The sequence below is a fragment of the Python bivittatus genome, unplaced genomic scaffold (genome assembly GCF_059951505.1).
Source record: "Python bivittatus isolate LINGU-HERP-01145 unplaced genomic scaffold, Pbiv_v1 ctg000020_np1212, whole genome shotgun sequence".
Lineage (NCBI taxonomy): Eukaryota > Metazoa > Chordata > Lepidosauria > Squamata > Pythonidae > Python > Python bivittatus.
In genome coordinates this window covers 107759036-107780371 of record NW_028277030.1, presented here as the reverse complement: position 1 = coordinate 107780371, position 21336 = coordinate 107759036, and the positions used below count along the sequence as shown (strand labels likewise).

Below are 21336 nucleotides of genomic sequence, written 5' to 3'. Positions count from 1 at the left end.
TTTTCTTCCTTACTTTGGAGCTTGTCCAAAAGTTTAGATCTAGACGTTGTTCCTTTTCCTTCCCATTCTGCTTTAGTGCGCAAGTCTTCTGGATGACTACACATCAGATATCTGTATATTGAAAAGAAACACAAGGGTTAAGCATTTTGGAACTATACATTGAATTGATTATGAATCAGTGCTTGGGATACAGCTTCTATATACTCAGAAACAAGAGACTGATTTAGTTAAGGAGCTATTTAACACAGTAGTCTGAATCCTAAGCACACTTTAATATATGGGGAAAAAGTTTAATCTGTAACATTCAAATACATTGATTGTCTAATTAACTATTCAAACATATTGTTCAAGTATGTAATCAATGAGGCATAAATAAATGAAACCATAAAATTTTAAGGGCATAATGTTGTAACTGTATTTAAAAAAACAAATGATATGCCTTCCTTTGTGCAAGGAAAAATCCCCAGGCAGTACAATTTCTAGTTTTTATCAATAACTGATACATTGTCTTCTGTATTTTGATAAATATCCCCTTTCCCCTGAATGTTCCTAACAACTGTCAAAATCAGAGGGAAAAATATGTATATTAATTTCAGAACAGTAATAATTTAATAGCAACATGATTTAAAGTTAAAACTACCAAGACCCATTATATATATATATACAGATTTATAGACACACACACACACACACTCATTCATTCACTCACATACTTAAGGGTTTTAGTCAACCATACCTAATCTCCTTGACTTTCACTCAGTCAGCTTTCCTTAGCCTCCAGGCTTGTTCAGTCTTCACTGGTCTAACCTTTTTTTTCTCTAATTTTTCTACTAATGTTTCTACTTCTGCACAAGCCTTCCAATTTTCTCCCTCATTAGCATGTTGCTTGGATTATTGTTATATAGGAGATGCTTTGAACTCCTTCATCTTCAAATTTTGATTTTGAAATTTTCTATTTTGAAAATGCCTAGAAAATGCTATTTATCTGAAATTGGCCATGCAATTCTATGCAGCTCTATAAAAAGATAAATATAACTAAATTCAAGTATGTACACAATTTCAGTCTAAAACACTTACCCACTAAGGATGTGAATCCGCTCAGTGTTGTATTTCAGTGGTGTCAATTCACCACGCAGAACTTGAAGTGCCTCCAGAACTTTGCCATCCTCCAGATATTCTAGATACTTTTGCTGCAGCAGCAAAAACTTCATCTTCTGACATGACAGAAAGCAGCAGATCAGGTGGGGAGAAAAGACTGACTGAAATTTCAGAAAACATTTGAACTTAAACAAGAGTATATACATCTTTCTACTTTGCCCTTTAGAAATAGAAGTACGTACACTTTCATGACAAATGGGTGTTTTGAAAAGCTTTAATGCTGAAAAGGTGTACTGATTTATATTTGTTAGAAGTCATTCAAATTAAAGACTGATGGGAGCCTGAATTATCTTCTTCCAATTTCTAATTCTAACCATCCATGACCAATAATATTTAAATGCTCATATTGCACTTTCCTCTGCAAACTGATCCTAATATAAGCTCATTTTAAAACATTATTACCAATAAGCATAACATCAGACTTCTGGGGGAGGTATAGTGAACTGAAGATCACTTTGCAAAAGCAGAGCCAACAGCCGCAGCAAAGACCAAGGAACCAGTGAGCAGACATCAAAGATGATACCTAGTCAGGTATTGAAATGTCTGCAAGCCAACAACCAAGCTCAGAGAGCACCAAGGATTTCACAGTTCAACCCTGAGCTACTGTACATATATTCTCTTCTATTAGAATATTGAAACTTTTACAGTAAGATTTTGGAATTAACTATAAAGAACAAACAGCTTCTTGTAGAAAATAGATTCTGTTTTGGTTTTTATAAGACAAAACAAAGATAAGCAATTTCCTGATTTCAAAAACCGGACACTAGAGAGGACTAACATTTTTAGATAGAAGAAAGATTTGCAAACCTGCAAAACATTGCAAAACGTTCTAACAATGAAAATACTGAAAAAGACTTCTGAAGTATAGAATGGATGTCTGCTTCTATGGATAGACTATGTCCAAAATATGCTATTGAATAAATGATAGATGTAGAATTAATTTTAGCTGACAAGATAGAGATGGTATCAAAAATGGATTTACAACTGACAGTCCAAGAGAAAGATTTAGAAAAGAATGTTTCACTGGATAGACAAAAGAAATTGGCTGAGACTGTAAAATTGAAAAGAGAAATACAAATGACAAACCAAGAGAGTGACCTGATTTTTTCCTACTGGATTTACAAAAGAGGCCTGTTAAAGTTTTGAAGAACTCGGTGTGATGGGACAAAGAAGAAATGAAGAGAAATAAAATCCTATGACAATATTTGAATGAACTAAAGATTAAGACTGTTAGAAGTAAAAGGAAAGAATATAAAGTTTGTTTATTTAATCAAGGTTAAAATAAGATATATTGTTACCTCCGGCAACCATTTACGGACTTTCTACTGACACCAAGACTGAAAAGATGATTCTTATGGATTTGTCTATAGATAAGGGATGGGATATGGGATGAAAGGATAAATGTTTGCAACCTTAGAGGGGGTGAAGAGTCACTAAATTTGTTTATACTTGTTATGATGAAGGTTGGAAGTCACTTCTTTATATATTTTCTCTTTATTATATTCTTCCTTTTCTCTTTCTTCTCTTTTTTCCCTTTTCTTGCACTAAACTCCTTATTTTTATTCTCTTTACTTCCTTTAATTTTAGATTTTACTATTATAATCAAAATTCTTAATAAAAATTATATGTAAAAATAAGCTTAAAATCAAATTTAAATACACAAGATCAGCAGCCTTAAGAAAGTTCAGTCCAGTCCACAGCCACAGAAAACTGTACAAATAAACTCTTAAGCAAGGACTGATCCCCTGAATCAAATAAACATTTTTGAAGTAGCATTCTCAGTAGAGATCTAATATTGAACACCAGATGAGTAGGATCGGTCCAGAAAATACTAAATTTATATGGAATTTATAGGACCTATAATGTAAATAAATAATATATAGAAGGAAGTACTGCAAGTACTTTTCCTGTATCTTGGCTAAATGAGATACAGGAAAAGATGTAAAGTATGTATTTTGCTGAATTGATGTCATTTCTTGTTCTTTTTTGGGGGTGGGGGGGTTGGACTCATTTGTTCCAAATGCTTTTAAGCCACTTCAATTAAAAAAAAATGAATCTAAACAACTTCTCTGAATATAATTACTGCAGTATGAGAGATTATATATTTCACACATAAAAATAAAAAAGAAAATGACTGTTCAAAATTGTAACATAAAACAGAATTTAAATAGGAAGGCAGAAAGTAATGTATTAATGTCCTATTTTCCAAAGCTATCCAACTAGTGAACACAAAAACAGAATACACGTTTTGTTTCAAATATGAAACAAAACCTTATCTTCAGAAGTTCTGCTGAACTGTTTCAGATTGGCCACGCTTTGGCAGAATCAAATCCCAAAATGCTTTCAAGTATTTCAGCTATGGAAAGCAGTGGGATTCAGAACAAGCCTCCAAGGCTAGAAAAACCTGTTTAACTACTAGCAAAGAGACACAGAAAACTACAATTCTTTGCAGCTTTCTAGCCACTGTCTGGATTTTTTCAGTCCTGATATGGTAGCCTTAGCTCTAACTTTTTGACACTTAAGAGCAACCACTTGCCCTGAGAGTATAAGCATTTTTAATGAAAAGAATTAAGGAAAGATAAGCTGACTGACCTCACCAAAACATACTAGCACTTACATGTGTCTGAACTTAAGGATGATAGTGCACGTAAACACCCACAACTTTGATGTTACCTCCAGCATTCTACCTTTTTTTTTTTTAAGTCCACATGCATTAACCCACCCACAAGAAATCCAGCTTTCTCACAGGAATTTTTACAAAAATCAACCATAGCTTACACTCCAGGCACTCACGCAATGGCCTACTAAGTATGGAAGTACTTTATAGTCCTTTTTTTCTTTTGTCTGGGCAGAACAGTCTGCTATTGGCAGGGTATTATCTCTATGCTGCACATGTGGATACTATGAGTGCATATGGCCTCAGAGCCAGTGCACCATGTTTGACCAAACAGGTCAAGAATTGCAGTCCAGTAACACCACTGACAGGTAGGTCACATCAATAGGACTGAGGGAGAATGGGTAGGGTAGAGAAGGTGGATGAATCCCACTGTAACTCAGATAGTGCAAGGACTCAGTAAACTGAATGGGGTCTCTTCCAGCGTAACCCTCACTAAGTGGTTGTTCAGGGACTGAAACAGATAACCAGATGAATATCATTCAACTCATATCTCTCAGGTGACATGAGTTAGGTTCTCTTATGACTTGCTCCAGTGAGTGGATGATGTATGACCCAGGTGAATTGGCTGTATCTGGACAATGAGCAGATTGATGTTAGCAGGAAATAAGGGGCTAGCCTTTAGTCCCTTCTAGTGGGAGACTGGTGTAATCCAGCAAGGGGAGGTTCATATTACGGAAGATAAGTTGCTTCACTGAGTCCATGATTGGGCATGAGTGAGAGAGTGTCACCACACCATGTAAACGGAGAAGAATCTCTAGCTTAAAATGCTGGCTGATGGGCAAGAGATGTGTTGCCAGAAAACCACAGGTATGTGTGGCCAGATTTTGGCAATGGTTGCTCAAAACTGGAGCAGATCTATCCCCTCTATTTCCTTTGGCTTGTTTAGTTAGTACAAAACAGAGCATTCTGCACTGCTACCTGAACCAAACAGCAGCACCCTAACTAGGAACTCTCCCTGCCAGGAGAGATCGCTGGTGTTGGCAACTGTCCCCCTCATCCTTGGGCCATATAGGTTGGAAAACACACATGCTTAGTCAGAACCTAATAACATCAAGCCTTACACAACTCCAGTGCAAAGTCCAGTTGTAAAACTGTTGTCTTTTAGAGTGCAGATTCTCTAGGAGTTCTAGCCAAGGAGAGAATCTAGATCAGCATGGCTGTCTCTATATTTACGAGTTTTACTGTGAAGAACTCAAGTATAGCCACAGCTGTGAGTCCCATTCCTGGAGGTCAAGGAGACATATAGCTGAATGCTTGAACACTAGGCAAGCAGAGTTTTAATAGGCGAGGACATCCTAAGGGATTAGATGTCAGAATAGCTGGAACTTGACCTGGTCCAGCATCCATCTTTCTTATATGAAAGGAAGAAAATAACCAGTAATCTTATGGCACTTGTCCATAAAAACACTGGAAGAAACCAGCTGGGATGACCCTAATGCTGGCCCCCTCTAGACCAAGACAATCCTGAATCACCAACTGCACTTTGTGAACATATAGCTGATACCAACAAACTGCACCTATATGTTGAGCTCTCCATGTCCCTTTTCACTCTACCCCTGCTAGCACACAGTGAGGGAGAGGTAAGAAATATATACATAATTTCAGCTAGACTGGATTAAAGTAGACTAGACTTACTGCTTGCAGCAGTTCTGACCCTTCCTCCCCATGACACTTATACAAAGAGGGTATCACCCCCTCAAGTAGTTGCTTGAGGGGATCTGGTAATCACAGGAAACCAGATGGAGATGGTTCTGGAATCTAGGATCCTCCACTATGCTGAACAGCTGGTCATACAAAGCCATTATCTGTGCAACTGCACATACCATATAGGATACTTCTGGACCAACAGTGGCTTGCCACCTTCAGGCTGACTACCTTGCCACTAATTGGCAACATGAGCTGCTTGATGCTTCCAGAAGGGTAAAGGACAACTGGATTATATCTGAAGAGATGCTTAAACACTTCCAAGATCAATATGTCTTCCCCTGCAGATCCATGCCTCAAAGTAATCCTAGATAGCACAGCATAGGTCTTCATGTGCAATCCTGAAGTGCTCCTATAATATGCTGTCCTTGGGCCTATAGTATGCTGCTGGCTTTGGTGGTAGCAGGCAGTATGCTGAAACTTTGGCTTCACATTAACACAATGTGTCATTGACTCAGATTCAGAAGGAGCAGCTCCTCTTCCTCTTGACCTCCAGACCCAGAATTGCTAACAGAGAAGAGTGAGTTGATTGCCAGAAGTGTTATTATTGTTTCCTTTCTGAAGTTTTATGATAGTCACCTCCTCTGCTTGTGTAGAGGGAAGAGATCCTCCCACAGCACTAGTTCCTTCTTCAGCATTACCCACTACAATGCCAGCTGGTGGTACCACAGTTGCCTGCAAGCAGACACGGTGCTAAACTCAAGCCTTTTTTAGAGCAGTCACCTTCTCCTTAAAACTAAAATAAAATGGGACTGGGGCTATGAAGATTGCCTCAGATACTTATGACCAGTCACTGTCAGACTTCACACAAGCATAGTTATAACTATTTCTGAAACTTTATGTCACATTCAGCTCACGGCAAAAGTGTCATATGCTCTATTAATTTTTAAATACAAAAGAAATTAGAATGGCTTTAAGCATCAGTATATATCAGCAATCATTAGCTAATTACTGCTTAGTAATGTTTAAGGGAACATACACCACAAACCTAAGCCCTAGGACTCTGGCAGTGATTACTCTTTGACTTTTGATAATGAAAGTTAGTAAATCAGTAAAAAAAACAAAAAACAAGCATCCTAATCCTGCAGCATTGTTGCTTTTTTCAAGAGCATCTTTTTAGCTATTGGGAAGTCAGAAAAAAAAAAACAGCAAAACATAATGTTAGCATAACTTCCTTCTCTTTCATGATGCAATTGCTTCATGAGTGAAATAATGCTCATGGGGTACCTGCATCCATCATTAATCACAGAAAACCATAACTGATGAGGCTAAAAATTTTAAGCACCCACCTTTCATATCTCAATATTGAAGAAACTGTGCTTTTAAATATGCATAAGACAAAATACTCTTTCCTCCTCCAAACACAAATACACATACAAAAAAACCAGTTTCTATATGATAAGAAACAGTACGACTTCCAAAATTAAGCTTCTCTTATTTCAGTCATAATACATTGCATTTTTATAATGGAAACACATACATATCTCTTGCCCAAACCGAAGCAAATGTATACAAAAGGCCTGTACAGTGCTTTGAATTCCAAATGAAAATTGCATAATCCCAGAAAAAATACAGCTGCTTTAAAGAGTTGCAGACAAAATTCATATTCTCATGTATTCAAAAGCACTCATTTGGAATTGAAAATGAAGTGCTACATAGCCCTAATAATAATGTAACATGGGCCTGCACAACATACGGCCCGCGGGCTGCTTGCAGCCCGCCAAAGGATTTCACGTGGCCCGCATTGCTTGTGAGCGTGAGGTCCAAAAATGCAGTATGTTTTTTTTTAAATAAAGTTTCCACGATGAACTGTCACAGGAGTGATTTCCGGGAAATAACCAATCAACGCTCAGCCTGTGAGCGCTGACACGTTATGACAGCAACAAGGGCAGCAAAATTACTCACCAAAGCAGTGAAACTCTAACTGATGAACATTTGGAAGATATTTTGAAAACATCGATTTCAAACATGATTCTGGAGAGTACAATAAACTGATTGCTGACAAGAAGTGTAATACATCCCATTAATGAAATGTAAACGGTAAGAAAACCTTAAAAATATATTCAAACTTACCAAAGTAATATTTTTTTTCTTAAGTAATAAGTGTAATAATTGAAATTTCCCTTTTTTATAATACAGTTTATTTTATTTGCAAAATAGTTTAATCATTAATTATACTATAATATAGTACAATTAATGATTAAACTATTTTGCAAATAAAAAACATTATTATCCCATTATTATAACTTTACTTGGAAAGTAAGGCACTAAAAACCTATCTGCAGCCTGAAGAAGTTTAGCCTATTTAATTTCGGCCCTTACCTACTGCCAAGTTGTGCAGGTCTGATGTAACATGACATTTGCTTCTAAATACATGCAGTTGAAAACACCAAAATCATGTGGCTCCTCAAACATCACGTAAATCCCTTTCTTAAATACAAAGGAACTAATTAACTTTTATAAACAGGCAAAGAAGAGCGTTTACTCTGGAAAAGGGTCCATAATATTAGATCCTGTTTCAAGGTCATGGCTAAGTCTTGGAAATGTGAATGATCTCTGAACCCAAGCATAACTCACCACTGAATAATCATAAGCAGCCTCCATTTCAAAGCAACTGTGTGCTAAGTTCAGAAAAAGTGTGTTACTCTAACATTCAGAAATGTATAGGATGAGGAATTTTTCTGTAAATGTCTATTGATAGTAATAGTGTTTACTTGATTACTAACTCAAAGGAAACTCAACTCAAAAGAAAGTCAGCACTTTACTTTCCATCCCTGAGAAACCATAATCACTCTAGCTCCTTTTATGACAATACTGATATTAATACTGAAACAGTATTAACATCTTTTACATCTACAATTTTCCATCTCCCACATTTCAACCAATTTTTACTAAGTACAGCTGTTTAAGCCACATGTCACAATTTTAAAATTCTTCCCATTTTTTACTGCTCTCCCTATCTCCATTTTTGCCATCTTCCCTGATGTAGAGTTCATATAATTTAAATTCTAGTGCACTATTCTGTGACCTGTGCTGGCCTAATAAAAATGGATAATACTCTAATCATTGTTTCTAATTAGGAATGTTATTTATTTGGTACCACCCATCTACATGTTACTTTACAAAGAATAATAGAAGTCCTATCTAAGGGATGATCATTTGGATTCTAGAGAGTTACATAAAAGAAAAACAAAGTAAAGCTAGAGAAGTTGAAAAAGATAAGCAAGTGAACCATGCACCATCACTGCAGTTACATATACAAATTAACTCACTGGAAATGAGAGGAACAAGGAAAGCTACTCAACTATGCAAGATTTAGGATCAAAAGCTAGAGTAAGGAAAGATTTAATTTAATATTCAGTGAATTGGAAAGGCCTACCATCCAATCTTCATTGTTAACCAGGCAGGTAATACCCCCCACAGTCACTCTGCAGTGAGATGGACAGTGACAAATTTGAAATATATATAAATAATATGCTTTTTAAAAAAAAAAGTGACTCTCCAAATGAACATATTTGACAGGTGGCAGCTCCACTCTTCTCCAATAAGTTCTGATTGCAACTACAACTTCCATCGACCCCAGCCAGCATAACCAATCTTGAGAAATGGTGGAATGTGTAGTTCATCCACATCTGGAAGGCCACAGATTCACACTATTAGAAGAATACAATCCTTTTCCTAAAAATGTAACCATTTACAAGTCCAATACATATTTGTGCTTAGCATGCTTGTGTAGTTTCATAGCCATACAAACATGTTTATATTTTACAAATGCTACGGATATCATGTTAACTATGGGACCAGAGGTTCGTAATATGCCCCTGGGCAGCATTAAAGCTTTTAATTATTTGCAAACGAATGTTTTAATTGTTAAAGCAATCAATTTGTACATTTGTTTAGGAAGTATATGAATTATAAACAGGAAACAATATTATGACTTAAAATCCACTAATTCCAGCTACATGGGAGAATCTTGCATGATAACATTCCAAAGAGATGTAGTAGTAATAATAATAATGGATGTCTCCATGTGACTCACACTAATCTCTTTTCTTCCACCTGATTACAAGTTGAAATGACCAGAATATGAATTTTAAAAGTAAAAATTAAAGAAATTATACAAATGACTTTAATTATATCACCTATTATATCACAATATTATAATGGCTTGGGAAGTGCTATCCTAAAATGGTAAAATGTCTCAATATTATTCCACAATGATTGCAGAAGTGTACAATACTATGTTTCTCATACAAATATTTACCTGAAGCTACAGGTGGTTTTCGCTTAACCATTCATTCAGCAACCGTTCACTTATGACAGTGAACAAATAATAGTTAAGACCAGTACTTGTACTTACATCAGTTGTAGCGTCCCCATGCTCATGTGATCACGATCTGGGCACCTGCTTGCAATTATGGCATTGCAGCCTCCTGCAATCACACAATTGCCATTTGTGATCTTCTTTGCTCGCTCCCTACAAGCAAAGTCAATGGGGAAACCAGCAGGAGGTCGCAAACTGCGACCACATGATGTCCTTGCTTAACGACCCACAATGATCACTTAATGATGGCAACAGGAAGTGCCAGAATTTCTGTTGTTAAGCAGCGTGGTCACATGATGTCATGCTTTACGACCACAAAGCTCTCGTAATTCCAGTCCCAATTACCATTGTTAAATGATGACTATCTGTATACACTGTTTACTATTTTAATGGATTTCCTATTTTTCAATTTGTATAGAAATCTATACTAAGAATTTTCTATTTCTCTATAAAAAGTCTGATTGCTTGAAAGCTTCGGCTGTACTGTATTTGCCACCTACCTTTTCTACTTTGGAGGACTATTTACACTTTTAAAATGAAAGTTACAAACAAACAAAAAGATTATGCTCTTGATTATAGATTTTGTATTGTATGATAAATTTAGTATCAATCATAAACGATGTTTGGTTTCTTATATGCCTAATATACAGTACCATATTTGATCTAACATGAATAACATAATTTGAAAGTTATCTACTGCATCATAAGGTACAATTAATAAAAACAAACAAACAAAAAACCCCAACCTCCTTCAAGAAACCCAAAATTTGGAAAAGCAGAACAAACAACTGTCAGACTGGACAAATTTCAGGCTGAAAAAAGCATCCTACTACAGAACTTTTCCTGAAGCTGTTACTCACACAGCAACTAGAAAAGACTTGAGTCATAATAACAACAACAATTCACTCCAAATCTTTTATATGGGTTCCTTCTCTTTGGGGGAACAGGGTAAGTAGCAATCTACAGCTAGATCACAAAGATGAAAAAAATTGGATTGCTTCATATACTATATCAGCTGAGCATACAATGCAGGAAGTAGAAGTCAACAAAATGTATTGCTATTGTCTGTGTTTAAAATATCATTTGAAACATTTATTTTAGCACAAACTACTGGGATAAGAGATTAAAAGTAATAAACAAAACAATAAGAACCCAAATTAAAGCAGAGGTGAAAAAATCTGTTTCAGACAATGGCTTCACCTTGTCTGACCACCACTTTCAATTACAAATTGGTGGCAACTTTTGGGAGGATTCTGAGGATCACAGCCAGGCTTTTGGGAAAGTGCAGGTTCTGAATTAAGAAAAATTAAATCTATCTACTGTAAAATTGCAAAAATTGCATACCTGTAGGGTCTGGTAAAATAAAATAATTTGCTCCAAAACTTGAAAGATCATTAAATCCCAACCTGGAAAACTTATGTGGAAGCAATGAAATTTAGTAAGATTTAGCAATTTCTTGAGGCTCTGTCTATTCTGAAACTTTTAAAATTTACTTTTCATTTAATTTGGAGATTATATGGACAGTATATGAACATTTATCTATAGATGTTACAGGTGCCATGGTGTCTGCTGGCATCATGATACACTCTACAAAATTTTATTATATTGCCTGGGAAAGTATTCCAAAAATTAAAAGACTTATTTAGGATTGAGATTCCTAAAATGGCACTCAGAAGTGCCAGTGTGAGTACAGACAATTTCTTTGGCACCTGGCAGGCCCTTTGCCTTGCCTATTTTACCAGTTAAAACAAATAATAATGTTAATTAAAAATGGGAAGCTGCCATGCTGCAAAACAAAGCACCAGTATCCAATGTCATCATTTTTTCAAAGAATATCTTTGGGTGCCAAATGAGACCCATTAGTTTTTTTAGAAAATAAAATAATGGTTGCTAATACGTAGGGCTTTGCTTGGAAATATGCTTATCAGCCCAGAGAAAAGACAAAAATAAGCAAAGATATCAGGGGGAGTCCTAACCAGAAATAGGGGCTTACAAGGGAGATAGATGATATAGCCAGTTAAAAAAACAGCACTATATCTCCCACAACAACAGTCCTATGAAGAGGACAGCCATCCAGAAGCCATTTTCTGATAGTACTCACAACATTATCTCAAATTTCCAAACAAAACATTGAAGAACCTTGAAGTAAGAAATATGATAGTTAAGTATTTTGTGTACTACATGCCATTTTTTCATTCTATAGGTTCCCTTATAGGCGGCTATCACCTATTTTTAAATTTAAACTTCAGGAAAAAGTACATCATTCACTTATTTAAATTTGCACTCAGGTAAATTACAACTGTGATTTTTTTAACTTTCAATTATTTATATGATCAAGTGATTAAACCAAGTCTAAAACAAATGAAAAATTAAAAAAGACTATGTTTTTATATACCACTAACCCAGAATTTATTAGCTTTGGTTTGTTGAAATATTTATATAGTAGTAGACTGATTCTACTCTATTCTTCACATGCTAAGCAATAGTAAGTTGGTTCACATGTTATTGTAACCAAAAGCAAACAGAAAACATCATGCTGTTATGCAAGAAGTAGGCCAACATGTTTGTTTATTTAAAATGTGAACACCACCCTTCATGACAAAGCCTTCCCAGGGCAGCTTACAAGACATTTTAAAATCACAATTAAATATATTACTCATAGTTTCACAAACATTTACATAATGAAACATGTACATTGTTCTTCCAAAACAATGGAAGAGAAGAAGGTATTAATTCTTCCATTTCAGAATCTGCTAATTATTTGAGACTGCATCTCTCACCAATATATCTTATAGCTATATATCTAGAGAGTGAAAATAAATCTTCACTTACAAATCTTCTTTTCACACTGGAACCCCTTCATGTATCTATCTAAGATAGATGAAGTATCTGGAAGAAATTGTGCTTACCCAACAATCTCTCCAGTGCTTACTAAGGACGGTCACTCCACAAGTGAAAAAGCTATTCAATGCAATACGAACAGCAACTGCTATAACACACATGCAAATAAACAACTAAAACAAATTATAATTGACATGGGACTTCCGCCCTGCTTCTCTCACAACTGTAACATGACCTGAACATACTTGCACTGGGTTTATTTATAAGTCTATGCATTTCTATGCACGATACATTTTGTAAAATAGTATCCTAAAATATAAATGCTTTTTAAAAGGAGTTTTTCAGTTGCCCAAATTACTGCATCTGAAAGATTAATGGTGGGTTTGGAATAATTTATGGAATTATAAAGATATTACTTATCTATGGGACAGGTAAAAATGTTCTCTTAAAGAAAACAGATTTTTTAAAAAATTAAATAAGATTTTAAATTTTTTCTTAAAAGGTTTTTAAAAAGCTGAACATAGTTCAGAGATAACTATAACTGATTATAATATTCTACTTGCTAGAATATAGAAATAAAAGATAAGTTAACAGACCCAGTAACTGACCACACTTTAAAAGTATAAAAATCAATAAACAGAGAATGAGGTGACAGAAGAGATTTGGGCAAGAAGGATATATGATATTTGGGCAAAAAGGCAAGGAGAAGTTTACATATAAACCAGATGGGAGCAGAACACAGTCCTGCAATTCTGATGATTTGAGGAATATGTTTGTAGTCCTGAAGAGTACTTTCTATTTGGCTAAAACCTAATAATGAAAGCAGGCATTAAAGGACCCCAATTTGTTAATATTTTAATGTTATTATTTATAAAATCTATAGTTTTGTAAGCATAAAGTTCGCATGCTTGGGATTAGATTTGAATTTTGTGTGCTTGCCTATAAAATGCAAGGCTTGGTTGTCCAACTGAAGCATCATTATTAGAACTGTTCCTGCTTTGAAGATAGTGAAGGTAGCATGCATAGGATCTTTAGATTAGCATATCATCATGCTCTTTTTTCCTGTCACAGAGTAGTTCTGTGTCCTTGGATTTGCACAGCTGAACAAAAATACAGTTATTACATTTTGGTAGTTTAACACAATTAAACCGGCAGATATTCTTCTGTTCTATTTTTTGTAAGTGCACATATTCAGTAATGCTAAACAAAGAGTAGGTAAACTAACTGCATTTACTTGTTTGATCAGTCGGATCCATCCTCAAAATACAATACTCTGACGGCAGTCGACCTGCATCATTTTTAATGTTATGATCACTATCTAATATTTCAGAGTTTTCTGACAGTACTGTTTCAACAACATCACATATGCCACAAAGACATAGCATATCACCCACAGCTGCAAAAAAGAAAAAAAAACTCAAATCACACAGAAATAGACATACATAACTTTGTAATAAAAACCAGAAGATTACAGCAATAAGCAACTGATGAGAAAAATGTAACAAACTCTTCTTTCCACATAACCGAGAATGTGTATTTCATTAATATAGTTCAATCACTTCAACCAGGATATAGTCAACCCATTAGAGCATTTACAGGAAGTAAACTGATGAATATGTTAGGCAATACAATTCAATAATATGGGTTTGTGTACTCAAAGAATGGAGCATCTTTCCTATGAAATATCTGATATATCAGAAAATGCAAACACTCCTATATATTTACAAATATCAGCACTACAAATAATTTCAAATCCTTACTATCCAGCCTTGTCATTCATAGTGCAAATGCATCCAAGATAAACAACTTAGAAGGATCTTAAAATAACATACAATGCAGCACTAACTTTACATACTTAGCAAAAGACAACAGTTACTTCAAAAACTAAGACAAATGCAGTAACCATTGCAAAGCATGTTCACAACAATCATTTTGCGGCAGCTGCTCTAAAGAATGCAGGGGAACCAAATGGACTCTCCCACAAGAAGTTCAATGGCACATACTAAAGGACTGTTGGACACTATATTAAGAAATAATTTATGCTGATGGCAATTTGTGAATAAAATTGTGAAGAACTGCCAGCTGGATATATTTATGAAATATACCCAACCACTCAAGGCAGGCATGTGTGGAGGCTCTCATTTTCTCTAGAACCATACATATTCATGTATGACTTCCAAACTAGAGCTGTGGCCTCGACTGATGAGTTCTGTTTAAAAATGGATAAGAAACCAAACCTTATTGATCTTGTTAGACTTTTGTGTGGCATGGCAATGGTGAGTGTGCTGTGGCTCCTCTTCAGTGTTGCTTGTTTTGTCTTAAAAGAAAAGAATATAAAATATGGTAACAGTGCTACAAGTGGGCCCCTTAAGAAACCATCTTGGCAAGTTCTTGCAGGTCTCATCAAAGCAAATGGGTAGGAGAATAGAGAAATGTCATTAGGCTTCATCAATGTGCTCTACCTCATTAGTCCAACTTAAGTTCTGCAGTCCTAAAAGTGCTCTTGTTGTTATATCATGACTAAAAATACTCACATGGCAGTAGACTAAATATTAGATATAAATAATAGATACCAAGCAATACCAGAGTAATAATGCCAATTTCATGCTCTATTTGTGGATTGCCTAGAGGAACCTGGGTTGTCAATGCTGTATGCATGAGGACTTGTGGTTTGATCTGGCAGGTTTCCTAAAGATGTGTAAAACATTTCAATTTGAAATGTTTCAAATTCAAACACACCATTTTGCATGCAAAATAGAGCTTTTAGAACTGCTTTAGAAACATCCTGTGCCCATAACAGTGGTTTCAAGCTCAGAACCCTTCTATAATGCTCAAAACAACTTGTTCTACACTCAGAATAGCTGTTTCACACTTGAAATGTGACTCTGTGAATTCAAAATGGTTCAACTTTGAAGCATTTTGCACATCCCTAATTCTTTAACACTCTTATGAAACAAGATGCTCGGAAGCCACACAAAAATGAATCCATTTAAGATTATAATTGATACATTATCCTTTACTAGATGCATTCAAAAAGATACTGGACAACTAACTGTATGGAACACCTTAGCTTAGATTTCTGCAATGAGTATTGGTTGCCTTGACAGTTAAATGTCAACTTTCAGTTCTATGACCGCTGTTTGAAATGAGATGAAGGAAAAAAAAAAAAAGATATAGAGTCCCTAGTAAAATTGGTACAATTCAGAACAGCACTATAAACATTTAAGTCCATACTTAGTAATAAGGCTCCAATGGGATCAGCGAGGCTTGCTTCTAAATAAACATTTAGAGGATCAGGCTATACAACATTAAATAATCTGTGCTCAAGATAGTTTATCTGGAAATCCATATAAAGATCCAAAATATCAACAGACTACAGCTCTTTGTTACAGCTTTACATATATTGCAAGAATATGTATGCATATATAGGAAATTTTTGAAATGACTGACCCAGTTGCAGAATTCCTTTCCTGACAATCCATCAAATTTCAGGTCTAAACATCTTTCAAAAATATTATGAAAACTTCTTCTATGTTAGTTTTTGATATCAAGTCAGTAAAAGAGCAAACATACATATCATTTACCATGAAGGGGAGCATGGTATTGCATGTTTTAGCACTATTATTTGTTTTTAGTCTTCAGGATGAGATGAGAGGAAGAATATAGCTTCTAAATATAGCTTTTAAAGAGAATACTGCCTTTCAACCAGCAGATACAAAAGTTTATTTTAGACCGGCCATAATATAATCCAATATAAACATTGTAATATAATATGCAAAATGTCAATATAACTCAGCCACCACACATCACAGAAATCTTCTATCACTTTACTTCTACCCTTTAAGTCATGGGGGGGGGGGGTCCAATTATCACCAAGGTTCACTTGAAGAATCAACTATTTTCCTAATAAAGTAAATGCTTGCCTGAATCAAACTTTACAGTCAGTTGCCCAAACCAGGATTATCTTAAACTTTAAAAAAATTATAGTTCATTGAGTTCCCTTAACAAAACAGGTTATCACTTCCCACAAAGCAATACTTCACAAGTCGCTGAGCTGCTTCCTGCAACATGTTTCAGAGTATGACATTTTTCCCAAGCAAAATATATCAAATTAATACATTCAGGAAAATAATTCAGTGGACATGATTTTGAGCCTTCCCATTTCACACAATACAGTAATTTGGGTATGAAGATGAACATGACTGCTAGAGGCAATACTATGGTATCCATTCTTATAAATCTAACTGAAGTGCACCGAAGAATGATTCTAAAGGTACCTCCATATCTCAATTTCAATTATTTATGAACTGAATGGATTTTACACACCAACATCTTACAGAATGAAAGATTTTTCTTACTATTGTTCTTCTAACCTAGACATATTTTAAATGTATTAATTTCATCTACAAGAGAAGATTAAGAATGTTTTGTTCCATTTACAACAGAAGACAATTCCAGTGTAGCTCAATATACCTTTAGCAAATTAGCCTATGTATATTTATATAATAAAAACATGATTTGCTATCTATAGCCTTTTGAAAAAAGATCCCCAGATGATGCTGAATTATAAGACTAATCCTTTCTACTCAACATTTAGGAATATTAAGATTTGTAATTCAACATCATCTGGTATCCAAACACAAGGAAATGCACAAAAAACTAAACTGTTTTACACACCATTTCCAATCCATACAGAACTAGTTTTACTTTTACAGAAAACAGTGTTCTACAAAAATTATATTTTGTCATTTTCTCTCATCAGGCCTTACATGACCTCTTCACTTTTTAGTACTTGATTATATTCTTTTTTAGTATACTACATAAATTCTATAAGTTATGTTATCATCTATCCATTCATAAGAAAGATATATGGAAGTACTTGCTTCGAGGAAAGAATTAACTTGATTAGCCTTCAACCTGAATAAAACAATATATACTTTCATAGAGAAGCATAATTGTAGCAAAACATCTGTTTTACACACCACTTCCAATACAATGGGGGAGGGTGCAAAGAATAGGAAAAATATTCTTTTGATAACACACAGAGCAACCACAAGAAAGCTAAGTAGACATCAGTCAATTCCTCTGTTTTTAGAAGCAGGGCTATTTTCCACTTGAATTAGAGGAAAATAAGCTGCACTTTTGTCAAATATAAGCGTAAAATAAAAAACATACAAAGAAAAGGGGGAAAAGGTGGTAGCGATATCTTTAAGGTCTCTTTAATTCAACATATATTGTTAATTACTTAATTGTAGACATTATTCTATATACTATATGCCTCAGTTAACACTAAAGTGATCACTTTATTGCTTTATTAAATAAAAAACAAGATGACATACTTGGTAACTGTACAAATATGCCAACCCTGTACAATAACCATGCCCCTAAATTACACACACCGAATGATTTCACTAAGAAATAAAATGTAAAAACTGTATTTATTGCCTGGCTACAAGTTAAGCAACATCCCAAAGATATATGTAATTTAGCCACATTGTTACATCGGGATGTTCAAACACCAAGGTTTGCGTACTAAGCACTAGGGTTTTCTTTAGGGTTTTTTTAATTGGAAAAAATTATATTGCTGTTGACATACAGATATAATTAAACATGCACATCAACTTAAACTATTAAAAAGAAACATATGTTAATTATTTATATCTAGAGTTTGTTGAAGAGCCTCTCTTACCACAATTGCATTAGAAGAGTGCACCAATGGCTTCAGTTCATTCAGGTCGTTCTCAGCCTATAAAATGCAATGTTAAAAAACAGTAAGAGAAAGAAAAAAAGGTAAACCCAAACTGGTGATATATACTGTATTATCTATAAATTAATATCCTAGATTTGTGAAAATTTACTCAGAATTAAGCTTCATTGTAATGAACAGATTGGATTTAATTTCAAGACACTATGCATAAGGTTACAATCACTGTTACAATTAGGCAACCTTATGCCTCTTTTATTACCTTATCCCATTCTCCTTCCATGACATGATTGCGGAATTTGGTGGCAGAAGGGTGTTCTAAACGACATCCTGACTCTTGCATGAGAAGATCAACAGTCTGGCTGTGAGAGAGAGGCATAGTGTTCTTAAAAAGTTGACCATTCTTTATCCTTATAGATAAGCCCTCCATTATAGCCTTAGTCCAACATATTTTAAAAATATAACAAAAATTACCTGGACTATTCAAAATACATTCCAGCAAATATGACATTTTTTCCCACTATTTTTCTGTCAAAAAATATTTTACTTAATAGATTTATAAACCTAGATTCCTACTCCCCCCATTATGTAAAAACTAAAGTGTTTTCACTATGTTAACGTCTGTAACAAATTGTTGCCTCTTGCTATAAACTTGCCTTGTGTCAATGATATGCTTATTCTGTGTTCTAAGTTAATTAATACCAATCCATTCCTATAGTGGTTCAAGTTCTCAGCTTATAAAGGCCTTAGTTTTCCAAGGACACTATATCTATATTCCCATACATCCTAATAAAGTCTCAAAATTAAACTAGCTATTATATTATACTACTGTCAGGTTTTAATCCAAATTACTGTACTGTGTTTATTTGCTTTTCACCCTCCCCCACTCCAGTGCATGCCTATTACTCAGCTCAAAGTACTGCAGTGCTGCAAGCTACATAAGAGTCAACATATCTGACATTAATTTTAGGTACATTCCAAGGGTGTTAGACATAGGTAGACATAAGTTCAGTTTTAACATTATCAATCTAAATTATCCAGCAAGTTTAAAATTATAGAACATCTATATCTGTAGATTCTTTTAATCTAAACACTTCTGTATTAGACCCACCTAAACAAAGAAATATTCATACACTATTGTGTTCAAAATGCTAGTTTACCAATACAATCTCTGTAATCTATTTGCCTTTAAATAAAGTGCTGTTGGGCCTCCCTACTGTCACAGATGACAGAAGTTCTACCTGTTCTCTCAATACGAAGTTCACATTGGACTAGGCCTGAAAAACAGGCCTGATCATCTCACTGCCTTCATCTCTACATTCACTAGATTTATTAGCCCTCACATTTCTATCTTTGATATTAAATAGTAACAGGCTAATTTTGAACAAAAAATGTCCCCCTGGAGAAATATGGATCAACATACGAAGTGTTGGCCTCTTTCCCTCAGGTATATAACAGCTCTTAAAATAAACAAGTCTGCCAGAGTTGTTCCCATCAACACAAACCTAGATCCATACTCCCGCCTCACAATCATCTGATTTTGCTTCCTTACAAAAATAAACATTAAACAAGAGGAATATCATCCATCTACCCTCACCTCAAAATCTCCCCCCAAAGGCAACGCGAGGGTAGGCGGCTAGGAATACAACATGGTGGGCAAACTCATCCTCCGGACGATCTCCCCCACACATTTCTCAGGTTTAAGCCCACACATTATTTGGGGGGGATGCACTGCGACTCATGCTCGCCCCACTTACTTGAGGCCCAAACCGTGGAGGTGCTGCCCGATGAGCCGGATCACGTCCTCATCGGATTGCGAAAGTCGCTTCTTCTTCTTCAGGGCACTGCTGCCGACGCCGACACCGCTGCCTCCCCCCATCTCAACCGCGGGCCCGCCGGGGGCTGAGACCCCATTATTGACGCTCGGTCCGCCGCCACCGCCGTCGCCGTTGTTGGCCGACGGCAGCAACCCATTGGCGTGAGCTAACTGCTCCCCAGTGGTCGATCCCGACGAGGCCTCGCCGTTTTGGGCGTTGAGGCAGCCCAGGTCCGGACCCTGCGACGATGACGGCGGCGGCGGCGGCTGTTGCTGCTGACCCCCTCCTGCTCCGTTGGCCTGCATGGCGCTGCCGCTGGCTCTGAGGGGGGTGGCAGTCGGGGGGGCGAGCCCGCAGGAGAGCGAGGGGGATGAAGACGAGGTGAGGCCTGCTCTGCCCGCGGAAGCCCCGGGCTCTCCTGCTCCCTCCGCCGCCGCCGCCGGGGAGGCCCGCGCTTTCTTCCGCGGTGGCGGGGAGGCTCCGCCGGTGTCCGAGTCGGAGGAGGAGGAAGCGGAGGCCAGAGTTTCCTCGCCGAGAGCGGCCGTGGTGGGAAGCCGGGGGGGGGGGGAGCGAGGAAGGGGAGGAGGGGTAGGGTGGGATGGGGGAGGTGGCGGGGTAAGGAACGGGGGAGCTGTCCCTCTCCCCGGGGCCCTTAGACAGCAGCAGCTGCTGCTACTCTCTCTACGGTTCCGCCAGGGAACGCGGCCCGAAACAGCCCCCGCCTGGCAGCCCAGGCGCACGGCCCACTCCTCTCCACTAGCTGGTCGATTTGTGGCTCTTCTGCCTAGCCGCAGCCTAATGGAGTCTGGCCCGGGACGTCACAGGAAATTCCTATACTGCCCCCTACACTCACTTCCGCCGCCGCCGCCTGGGGTAGGCTTGGGGTTAGGCGGCGGAGGAGCTCGGGACGGTCTCGACAGCACCACCCCCTGGGCGGGCGTAGACCCCGACTCAGAGGGCTTTTGTTATAACACCTGCCGGGGGAGGAGACTGGCTGGTGATGATTCGGCTTGACTCGCTTCAGATGTCCATATAGGGAGCAGAGAAAGGCTGCAGGTACATATGCAAATAAATGTACAGTCACTTGGATCTCTTTCTAAAGGGTCCACGT

At 36.7% G+C, this 21336-nt stretch overlaps 1 protein-coding gene across 3 annotated transcripts in view; it reads right to left on the bottom strand.

Annotated features, from left to right (window-relative positions):
* Positions 1 to 21040, bottom strand: part of WDR26 (WD repeat domain 26) — a 48877-nt gene extending 27837 nt beyond the window's left edge. The window contains exons 1-5 of one of the 3 annotated variants that reach the window (XR_015797140.1): positions 20166 to 20673; positions 18671 to 18770; positions 18394 to 18450; positions 1078 to 1214; positions 14 to 111 (exon numbers count right to left, since the gene is read on the bottom strand). Coding sequence is in view for 2 of the 3 variants with exons in the window: in XM_088146195.1 (XP_088002321.1) it covers positions 14 to 111; positions 1078 to 1214; positions 18394 to 18450; positions 18671 to 18770; positions 20166 to 20530 (757 nt within the window). In the remaining variant the exon portion in view is untranslated. Of the gene's footprint in view, positions 1 to 13; positions 112 to 1077; positions 1215 to 18393; positions 18451 to 18670; positions 18771 to 20165 lie in introns of all 3 variants that reach the window. The other 2 variants (XM_088146195.1, XM_088146188.1) reach the window with 2 other exon arrangements.
* Positions 21041 to 21336: the final 296 nt, after the last annotated feature.